Source organism: Thunnus albacares, chromosome 4 (genome assembly GCF_914725855.1).
Source record: "Thunnus albacares chromosome 4, fThuAlb1.1, whole genome shotgun sequence".
NCBI lineage: Eukaryota > Metazoa > Chordata > Actinopteri > Scombriformes > Scombridae > Thunnus > Thunnus albacares.
The window spans coordinates 19106159-19117633 of NC_058109.1; the positions used below are offsets into that span (position 1 = coordinate 19106159).

The 11475-nt window shown below is 37.5% G+C and overlaps 1 protein-coding gene across 2 annotated transcripts; it reads right to left on the bottom strand.

Moving 5' to 3' along the window:
• Nucleotides 1–923: 923 nt before the first annotated feature.
• Nucleotides 924–8626, bottom strand: LOC122980134 (aminoacylase-1-like). 2 transcript variants are annotated; one of them, XM_044347867.1, is made up of 15 exons: nt 8481–8626; nt 7886–8032; nt 6789–6853; nt 6084–6188; nt 5896–5990; nt 5622–5698; nt 4714–4803; nt 3875–3931; nt 3658–3731; nt 3498–3547; nt 2430–2574; nt 2271–2339; nt 2106–2185; nt 1707–1767; nt 924–1589 (listed from the first exon to the last, which is right to left on the bottom strand). In XM_044347867.1, exons 2-15 carry the CDS (start codon nt 8010–8012, stop codon nt 1425–1427), a joined length of 1260 nt encoding a protein of 419 aa, XP_044203802.1. In that variant the 5' UTR covers nt 8013–8032; nt 8481–8626; the 3' UTR covers nt 924–1424. The 2 variants fall into 2 exon arrangements, with proteins under 2 accessions (XP_044203802.1, XP_044203804.1); XM_044347869.1 differs by lacking the exon at nt 8481–8626 and adding an exon at nt 8246–8357.
• Nucleotides 8627–11475: the final 2849 nt, after the last annotated feature.

The window sequence follows — 11475 nt, forward strand, 5'->3', positions numbered from 1 at the left end:
AAACCGAAGTACTGGACAAGTTTAAATTTTGACCTGATGATGGTGATAGATGAAAAGTTATAGGATCACCAAAGTGATATTAATTCATTGTGATGTCTGTGTCAAATCTGATGGCAATCGATTTAGTAATTGTTGAGATATTTCACTTAAAACTACAATTAATAACCTCATGGTGGCTCTAGAGTTGGAGTCAGGGGATCACCAAAGTCATCAGGGTTCATCCTCTGAAAACCATGAATGTCAAACCAATGTCCTCATCTATGTAGATGTTGAGATATTTCACAGGATAAGAGAAAACTTTGACTTCCTGGTTAGAGGAAAGTCGGGAGACTATTAAAGTCATTAGGATTCATCCTCTGGGGAACATGAATGTCTGTGTAAAATTTTAAGAATCCATCATTGATCCTCTTTGCTTCCTTGAGCTGAAGAATGCAAAAAATACTCTCAACAATATATTTATAAATATTCTTAATAACATTTTATGTTGTTGAACAACCTTTTCTGTAAATGATAAGTTTGAAAGTCAAATAAAATTTAAACCGCAAAAACATTTTGTGTGAGCTTTAGCTTTAATTCTGTCTGTCATTGTTAACCGCTGAGACAAAGTGCATTCAGTACATACAGTAATGCTCAAACTCAAAGCAGTGTGTAGACTGGACTCCCCATCAGAACACTGTGCTTAAATGTAATTTTGAGATGCAGTTTGATAATTTGAAGGCTGCACTGACGGATTAAGTGTTTTAACCGATTTTTTTAATGATGTAGTTTGGTAAATCCTGTCCTTGAAGCAGATGGTTGGTTGGAGGTTAAATGCTCGTTGCTGTAGGCAGTCAAGAGTTCTTCCTCCAGAACACAGCTCTAATCCCACCTCTCATTCATAAGTCTTTTTAATTTCATGTCAGTGTGGCAGAAAGACAAACATATTTATTCAATTCCAGTTTATTAAATAAAATTCTATCTCTGGAAACCTACTTTTAAAATCAAACAAAATTTAAAAAGTGGTAATTAAATGACGTTTGATCAAAGAGTTTAAAAATCAAAGTCATCTCCACGTTACTGTAAATGGATTTTTTTTCCATACTAATGGAAAATGTGGTTTACACAATAGGTGATATTATTTTAGGACTGCATACACACAGGCACACTCTATCAACAATGTTAACAAACAGTCAGTATGCTGTTAAACTGCTGCAGTACTGAGTAATGCAAAGTTTGCTGTGCATTTATCCTGAGAATCATAAAAATAATTAAAAAAAAAAAAAAAATCAATAATACCAAAGGCTAAGTGCTCAGTTTGGCTTAATGATATACATTATTATTATTATTATTATTATTATTATTCTTTGGTTATCTCTGCAATCTCTCTCAAGTCTAAGATCATCAGTGAAATATGTTTGAGAGAGCATTAAAAATAGAGGACGTGTCTAAGCCTCATCAGGAAAGGCAGGTACGCTGGCCAAAGTTGGGATTAGCCTCTCGTACACGTCGATGCCTTTCAGGAAGACGTGCTCGTTCAGATACTCGTTGTGATCGTGCAGCAAGATTGGTGTCCGGTTCATTGGGGAAAAGCCGATAGCGGGGATACCCACCTAGAGTCGTGAAACAAACAGAACTGAAGCACAGAAATAGCTTTTGCCCAACAATGTCACGATAAATTGATGAATTAACTTTCACAGAGGGTATGTTATTATTGTCCCCGTACTCACCGCCCGAATAAAACGGCTGTCTGTGGCGGCTGGAAATATCTCTTTTTCTAGAGTCATTTTCCTGCAGTGGAGATATATGACATGAGACTTATCTTACATGATGCAAGGACAGTACCTTCATGTTTTTTTTTCCACATACAGCTATCTCGATAAACATTTCCAAAATATATCCTAAAAAGTGCAGTCGACTGTATGTCAGACCTGACCAAAAAGTCCTCTATATTTCCAGTGGAACACATAGTAAATGAAAAAAAAGATTATTTTTTCCTGAGGTGCTGAGATGAGTAATTGTAGACATGGTAGACAAAGTCATGTTGTATTTGCATCTGGATCTAGAATCTAACATGAAACAAACAAGGTGAAAACAATATAATGTATTAGTGTGTACAGTGTACTCACATCGCCTTGCAGGCTCCACTGAAGGCGCTCCACCAAGGATCACTCTCCTCTGTCGATGTCACATTCTGGTTCATATGTTTCTGCAAAGGACGGCAGCAAATTTAATCCATTTGACGACAGGAACAAACCAACAGCAGTTATACAGTAGAGTGTAAGTATACTGACCTGAGCAAATTCATAAGTGACGTCTTCTCCTGCTTCCTTACACCACTGTTTGATCTGTCGTTCAAACTCCTGCCAGAATAATAATTAAGAGGTTAGTGTAGAGTTAACTTGAGTCATAAAGTCTGCAGATAACAGACATATAGACACACATTTACACACCTGTAGATTTACTGTTGGTGGTATTCTTAGGTCAAAGCTGACGTCCATTTCAGCTGGGATGACATTGTAGGCCACGCCCCCCTTCACCATGGTCATATTTACTGTGGTGACATCACCGAGTGTGAAACACTCACTGGTGTTTAGCCTGAAATTCACAAACATTATAGTAATGAAATTACTGCAGTTACAATGAAATTATATTGAAATCTAAAGTCCAATTTTTGCAAGAATAACACTTAAAACTAACACGACCTTTAAATCAAAAAAAGAAAAAAAAGTTATCCAAGAACTAATTAGCAATGTACTGTTTCCATTCATATAAATTTATGTCTCTGGGACACAAACACAGCACATAATGGCTGGTGACCCACTTGGCATTTCTTTTGAATAAGCAGGGGCCAGCCAAATTCATAAAATTTCTTACAAGAGGGATATAAAATTAACACTGTATTTTACAGGTCCAATAATTTCCTTGGAGGTTTCCTTGAAAGAATTGCGTAATGAATGAATGAAAAAGAATGAATGAATGTTCCAAAACTGGTATTTTAGTTAGATGTGTTGAATTTATAGTTTACTTATTTTGATGAAACTTTCTAGCAAATTATAAAGAAATTAGAGAGCTGTAAAATAAAGGGTTACCATGTAAGATAACTGGATAAACCCCTGTACTGTACCCCTGTAAGAGACTAACTAGTTCAAATTCCAGATCTTAAAAAGATATTTTACACAGTCTTTTGCTTTTCAGGTATTTGTGGAACATCTACTAAATGTCTTGCGAACAATTACTACACAAACTGCATAATAACATCCCTGTTTCATGAGTGTCACTTAATTCTTAGTGTCATTGTATTGATAAACATACTTGAGTACAGGTGGCAGATTATTACAACAGGGCTGCTTACATTCTTCATCTTTGCACGTGAATTAGGCTCATTAAAAGTTAGTAGTAGCAGTAGTAGTACTATTTTTATAAAGCAGTAATATTTTAAAGAAAGAAAAAAGTAGTGTATTAATGAAGTCATGCCATAAAGAAAATAGATGAAAATGTAAACGTTCTTCCAGGCTCACCTGTGTTTCTCCTTCTCTCTGAAGCCCAGGAAAGAGTTTATGACTTGGTGCTGGAAGAAAGAGAAAAGGCAACTGTTGTCACTGACACCCTCTAGTCCTTATAACAGGTCTTTAAGATTAAAACAGATTTATTAACTGGTAACAAGACAATGAAACTTACCAGCTTCTCAGCAGCTGTGTTCTCCACAAACCTTGACCCATGACCTGGACTTCCTGGGCAGTGGACTGTAATCCCTGGAAAGAAGACACCACTGTGCTTGATTACAAGATCAATTCTATCATCTTTAAGATTTTACAAAACAACTACCAGGAACCAGAAAATGCTGGAATCTGATCACATGGTGAAAGTCTTTTTACTGTATGCATTTCATACTCACACCAGGGGTTCCTCTCTCCATAAAACACAGTGAAGGCCTCGGAAGGGTTGGCCAGACCTACAGAGCACATGCAGATATAATGTAAAAAGCACATTTTTAACTTTTAACATTAGTCTTCTGCATAAATATAACTATAAAACAGACAAACTTAGAGGCAGAGGACAAATGTCGATGATTAGCATTAAGCTTAGCAACTCAAACACCATATCAGGATTTCTGCACAAATAATGACCTTTGGCTTAAAAATCAATGATTAAAAGGTAATCAGGAACAGTGACATGATAACCTTTGAATGACTTTAACCCTATTCAGACATACATACAACATGACCTGTTAGTCTGTATTTATAATCCAGAAGAAAGTGGATGTGTCTTGATATGGGAATGAGATGGAGGCAAAGGTTACCACAATATGAAGTGGAGGTCCCACCTGAAACCTTTATTTCAGTTAGGAGAGCATCATGGATAGATTTCAATCATCATCGATTTCTTGAAGTTTATTTGAAGCCATTTATCTTAGTTTCACCAGGGACTGGTTATGTAGCTTGAAGCAAATGTCCTGTTGCTATGGTAACCTGCAGTTTAATACACTTCACCTTGCACATTGATTAAGAGTGTAAATTACACTGTTAGCTGGAATACATGAAGGACTTTGATGTACAATTTTAATAAACACCTGCAAACTAAACAGAAAGGGAATACTTCTGTGGTTGTGGTATAAACTCAAATACTGACCCCAGTTTCAACTTAATAAGTGACTTGAGTGACTGAGTTACCTTCTGTGTTTAGATCCTTATTCATTAACTTTTAAAAAATGCTCACAAACAGTTATTTATTTACCTTCATCGAGAGCGAAGCCAATGTTCAATTTTTGGAACTCTGGATGTGTCACAAATGTTTCCATTCCCTTGTGACCTCCAACTTCTTCATCTAAAAAGAAATATGTACATTTATATTTATCAATGTCATATTTTATTTTGCCAAAATGTTTGTAGCTATAAAGCATACAGTATAGCTGCTGCCAAGCAAGTATGTAGTTTAAGAGAGCACATTAAATTCTAATTTAAGGCCCACACAGGTTTTCAATCATTCTGGCTGATTAGACCTCAGGTAGAGCTGTTGTGAAGTCACCAAACTCAATGTATCAATAGAAATTACTGTTCTCCTCTTGACCATGCTGATATGCCACTTCTTACATAGTGTCAAGGGCAGGAAATTTGCTTAAAGGGAGTGAAGGCGGCATATGAGACAGCAGTTATGACGCTGATTCTCTATCAAATAATAATGAAACAGCAGCATCTTCAGCTTCAAAGCATTCGAGGAGATAGTACAACACCTTTTCCATTCAGATTAACCTATGAAAAGCCATATGAAATATGTATTTATTAGTCTGTTTTGTTTTCAGTACTGTTGGTATTTTGGTATCGAATGGAGCTGCATGTGCTGTTGTGTGTGCCTAATTGAAACGCAGCGAAAACTATGCTCACCCAGCTCAAATCGGCTCTGTTTTGGTCTGGTTTTGGAGTGCACCCAATGATAAAAAGGTCTAATTTGTCTCAACCTAATAGGTGTAAAAAAAAAAAATCAACATAAGCTTCCAAGAGAGTGAGGACGGTGTCCATCAGTCTGAACATGCCAACACTGGAGGAGAGGTCTAATCAGGTACAATAAGTGAAAACACTGGTGTAGGTGGTCCAAGATTTAAGAACAAACTAAAAATAGAGACGGGAAGCAATCAAATATCTTACCAGGAACAAACATTAAGTGCACAGTGCGCAACAATTTCCGTCCTTCTGCCTTCAGTCTTCTGACTGCCTGGATGTACCTACAGAGAACAAATGTAGAAACGGCAGAGTTGTGACAGAAATAAAAGAAGAGATAGTCTGAAGTGACAGTATGCAGGTTGGATGCGTGGGTGTTACAGGTGTTTCTCATAGAACATAATTAAAAGTGAAGATCACAACAACACTAGAGCACAAATCCTGTTTAATAAGACAAGTTATCAAGGCAGTTTATACCCACTGTATAGTTACACATTTCATGTCCTGTGTTCCCCGGGCATAAATGTTGCCCTCTGCATCTTTGTAAGCACTGAAAGCATCGTATTTCCAATGTTCCTGGAGAAGAGATTGATATCAAATCTATTTTTTTCATGTTTGTAACAGGTAATGACAGGATTGTAACACCGTAAACAGAGATGGACACTATACCTGGAAGACAGGGACAACATCTGTGTGGGAATTCAATAAGATGGATTTCAAGGTCGGGTTCGTCCCCTCCCATGTCATGACTGACACGACTCTGCCTGGACAAACCTAAAGGCAGAGGGAACAACAGATAAGGCCCACTGTAGGGCTGGATATCGGTAATCAATACCTTTTTAAAAAGGTATCGGCCAAAATAACCGAGTACCAAGTAGCATCAAAACTTCTCCAGTCAAACGATACCTGCATTCAATCCTTTTTGTACCCAGATCTAGAAAAAAGTGATTATTTGTGTGGTTTTGCTCGCAGCCAATCACAGAAAGCATTCTTTGATTTAATGTGACGTGTGACTGGCCCACTACCACAGCAGCTACAACCCATACAGTCTGTGGTGATAATACGTCATTGTACAGTTTTGTAAAGTAATTTAACAAATATTTCAATAATTTGAACACTTTCAAAATGTATTTGTGTAAAAATCATTGGATGGGGAGGAGTGGTGGCATTTTATACAACTGAATACTTCCATTCACATGATGGCTATCGAATGAAGTACTTTATCAGTATCGGTATCATTTTAAGGGTACTGGAATTGGTACTGGTATTGTAATTCTTTAATTATACCCCACTGTTTATTAGTTTCTGTATTGAACTTACAGCATGTACACAAATGTTTGCAACATGGATTAAATTACCATCATTAACACACACCTCAATCTTTTTTATGGGTAGCCCGAGCTCCTCTGCCATTCTGTCCAGGAACCTAAGAGCAGCATCTATAAATGAATTAACAGATAACAGAACAGTGCGTTTAAATATTAATCATTTCGAAAAAAAATTGGCAACACTAGATAGTCATATTAGTTGTGGTGGTACTGTTGGACTTCGGTAAGGTCACAGAAAACCGAGACAGAATGTTGAGCCGTCTCTTATCATGTATTAATTTTCCAGCTACTTATTTAGGTGAGTGTGTGGAAGCAAAAAGGTGAGAAGAGAAGTCCAAAGGTCCCAGACCAAACTACTTTCCTTGGCTCTCACCATGAGGGTATTCCAGATTCTCACAGGCCAACTGGGAGATGTAGTCCCTCCAGTGTTCCCATAGATCTACTGCAAGATCTCTTCCCAATTCGTGACTGGCACACCTCAAAATAAACATGGGCATCCTGGACAGAAACCTGAATCAACCTAAATGTCTAAAGTCCTCTGATGCACTCTTTCATGAGGAGTAAAACCAGCCTTTCAGCAAAGAATCTCATTTTTCTGGTCAGGATTCAAAGTCTTAAAGATCAAAAATAAGGTTTGACTGCTGAATTGAAAGCTCCTTCCTGCATGTGACAATAAAACCTCTTGAATTTTAAATATCTTGCTTATGAACTTAGCTTTCTTTTCCACACCAGGTTTCTCACATCACTAGAGTGAACTTCAAAGCCAGCTGGCACTGATAAGAAATGAACTTTGATAAATGATAGGATGATACATGTGATACAGACAAATTGATTTTGTCAAGCTAGATTGTGCGACTGCATTTTAGTTCAGTAAAAACGACAAACATTGAAAGTATTTGTCACTGTAGGTGTGTGCAATGGTGAGATCTGGCAGTGATAATTAAAGTGAAGTAACAGCAACATGAAAATACTATATATTGTGTATACTGGAGGGGGACACAACATATGTTTGCATTTGCCCCTCATCCAGGTGGATAATCCAACTTCTGTTTTGATTTTGACCCCCTCAAAGATGAATGCCAAACACTAACTACCACATTTCCAGTGAGTATGGCTTGGATCCAATGAATAAAAGAGTCTCACCATAGTCGGGCTCTGGGTGGACAGTTTTGAGACGGAGGTACTCTCTGAACAGACTCACAGAGGGGTCCTCTCCCGCAGCAGAGCTCTGTCCACCTCCAACACCTGGACCATCTTTGTCAGGCAGCATGACACGATGTATTCAGTTCTCTGAGGACAGATATGGTCACAATATTAAAACACACACGACATACTGCACAGTAGGTAACACAGCAGGGCCAGTCAGTGATTGAAAATAGCTTTCCATTGCGTCTTCTGTCTGGTAATGTTTAATTTAAACGCAAAGAGCAGATCACGTACTGCTACTATGACGCTAGCCGTTAGGCCAGCAGCCTGAAACACGTTAACGTTAGTTGCCGTTACCTGTTTTTAACGGACAACTGCCGCAGGACTAGTTTATGCTAAAGCAGCTAGCTAGCCCTGTTTAAGTTCACTTATTGATCTCTCTCTCGCTGTGGCTGAATCTATCTGCGTCTTAGCGGCGTGTTAGTACGACTAGAGGCAGTGAGCAGTGATCACATGACAGCGAACAACCTCTATTTATTACAGCCTTTTTAAAATTTTTTTATTAGTGACAGTTGTAATTCACAGTACTCACCCCGGCCAGTGAACTTGTCGTCAGGTAAAGCAGACTCTCACTCTCTCTGTGTCTGTGTGTGAGTGTGAGAGTGTGTCAGCTGACTGCTGCTGACTGCGCATGTTCGTGCTCTTCAAAATGAAAGTCCTGGATCCTGAATGAGACGATTTTTCTGAAAAACCTTAAAGGCCCCCTTCGCTCAAAATATGTTTTTCTTCTTGTTCCTAATTCCTAGTTGAATGTTTGAGCTTCACTGTGCAGAATGATGCATGTGCAGTTTGACACGAGAAGGTTGTTTTCTCTGAGCTCATTGACAACAGATTTTAAAGGACCAGTGTGTAGAATTTAGTGGCATCTACTTGACTTGGCAGACAAAAAAAAATTCTTGAGTATGTTTTAATTTGTGTATAATCACCTGAAAATATGAGGATGTTTAAACTTGGTTTTAAAACGTGTTTTGGTGATCCGAACACAAGTGGACAGCCGAGATACATCGTCGTTCACACCTGTGTCTATCATGTGTCTCCAAGGTGTCCAGCTGACCACTTTTGTTGAGATTTCATTACTGCCTCGATCACTTCCACTAGAAGGTCAAAGTGCCCCGCTCACAGTCAGTCTGTCGCCAGACAAGTGCCAGATTTGTTTCGTACAGGCTAGATAGGAAAACAAAAATGTTTCAAGAACTAATATACATGTACGGGCTATTCCAACTGTTGAGATTGGCAGGACAAAGTCATTTGGTGTTGGAATGCTGTCACCAAAACAACCACCACGTCCTGCATTGATTTACCTGTTACATCCTTGTCAGGGACGCATAGAGATGCATTAGCATTTACACTACAAAAGATACAGACCAACATGGCAAGTGGTTTGAGTGATCAGATCACAATGTGTCTTTGTGGTCATTTACACTTGTATTTAGTGCTGTCCATTTGTGATGTGATTGCCCAAGACACATTTTAAAACCAAGTGTAAACAGGGTCTAAGAATCGTGTTTTTGTTACCTTAAAATGAGCCCTTTACAGATAGGAAGTGGGTCCTCCTCCAAGGAGGCCACCATGTTGCACCACCAGTAGCCCAGAACGGATAAACCAAACACTGGCTCTAGTGAGGGCCTTTTGAGTTTTTTGTGAGTTTTGCACCCACCGTAGGTTCTCCTACACACTTGGAAGGGAAGGGTGAGGGGAGGTGTATTTATTTGGTTGCAATCTTCAACCTCACCACTAGATGTCACTAAAGCTTACGCACTGGTCCTTTAAGGGGCGGGCCTATGAACAGGATTTGTGACATCACAACTAGTTTGGAGCCAATCCTGATCCAATATTCAACTTACACAAGTGTGATGTGGAAACTTGAAACCTCCAGTGCACAAACACTGAAAATGAACTTTACAGTCAAGTAGGAGACCTCGTGTGTCCAGCAAATAAACCTCTCAAATTAAATGATATAGTATATTTTTACAATCATGTATGTCCAGTTTATATTCAGTGTCCTCTCAACTATCTGATATCTGACACAGATGTTGACTGTTAAGAAAGAGGCCTTGGGGTCACAAGGTTTCTGAGTTTCTTGGAACAGAGAACAACACTTCTTAGAAACTGACATGTCTTGACGGGTTCAGCGCCAGAATGTCTAGAACTGTGTTGAAATAGTGTATAGGAACCATATGTGTTTGGACTCTATGTCAAATTAATGTATGGAGAGTTGAGTGAAGAAACAGATGTTGACTCGAAGCCTTTATAAAGTGGACTCACGCCACTCCTTTCTTTGTCATATCATTGCCTTATCTGTGCTCTGTGACAATGATTGAACCAGGCCGATGATAATAACTATTTGAAGAAAGTTACTCTGTGGAATTCAAATTATTTCTCGGATGAGCAGAAATCACCTTCATTATCAACACTCCCTTTCATTAAATATATATACGTGTTCATAGATTCTGGATTTTTAATGAGAGAGAAGGAAGCAATGTAATTTTAAGAATTTTAACAAGATAATTGATCTTGACAGATTATTATTCAGAGTATTTTATATACATCTTAAAACATGCCTGGAGGGGATCTTTAAATAAATGGAAGTAACTAACTAACCAATCAACTAATTTGAGGAATCAACATTATATTATTTAATGAAAATACAGGGGTTACATAATGTGCGTGACCTAGAAAACTACAAATAGGGTCCCATTGAAAGTAAACATATTGAATTTCATCATATGGGCTATATGCATCAAAAAGAATTAATCTCTAAAACTGAAAAAGGTTTATCAGATATCTTCAACCATCTGACATGCAATGTTGTTTATGTGCCATGTTTGTTGTCTCCATAATGTAATTCTTGTATTAACCACAAAAGTCAAAACTGCTGTGATAAAAAATCATTTTAGGGGAATTTAAGTTTTACACTTGCAACCTGAGTAGTGTAAGAAGTAAACATTTGCTCTTAATCTTCTACTTATGCTTATAAATTAATCAGTAGCAATGCCACAATGTAAAAGTAATCCATTACAAGTAAAATATCTGTTTCCAAAATATCACTTAAAATACTGGAATAATTGGAAAACATGAAAGTATCAAAAGTAAAACTACTGGTCTAGATTGGCTCCTTCATTTACTTGTTATGTTATGAGGCTGGTAAAGGTGGAGCTAATTTTCACTACTTTATATACTCTTGGATAGTTTGATGTATTTATAACAATGATGTATTTGTTGATCACATTTTTCTATGTAAATTTTAATCTGAAAAGTAACTGGTAACTATGGAAAGTAATAGCCAGATAAATGTAAATGAATAAAAAAAAGTTTGCCTCTGAAATGTTGTGGATTAGAAATATAAAGTATCTTAAAATGCAAATACTCAAGTATCTCAAAACTGTACTGAGTAAATGTATTTATACTCAGAAAAAATGAGTTATAGCTGATGTAATGTGTAAAAGGTGGAAGCTGTAACTCACAAAATGAACTAAATCAGCAGTATAACTTCCAAACGGCATAAATAATATAATATAATAATATAA

What these genes read in the sequence shown, in the direction of transcription:
- LOC122980134 (XM_044347867.1), bottom strand. Translation starts at nt 8,012, where the DNA reads ATGCTGCCTGACAAAGATGGTCCAGGTGTTGGAGGTGGACAGAGCTCT. An exon ending in TACCCATAAAAAAGATTGAG is followed by an intron (nt 6,189 to 6,788) that starts GTGTGTGTTAAT and finishes CTCTGCCTTTAG; the next exon opens with GTTTGTCCAGGCAGAGTCGT. An exon ending in TGGCTTCGCTCTCGATGAAG is followed by an intron (nt 3,932 to 4,713) that starts GTAAATAAATAA and finishes TGTGCTCTGTAG; the next exon opens with GTCTGGCCAACCCTTCCGAG.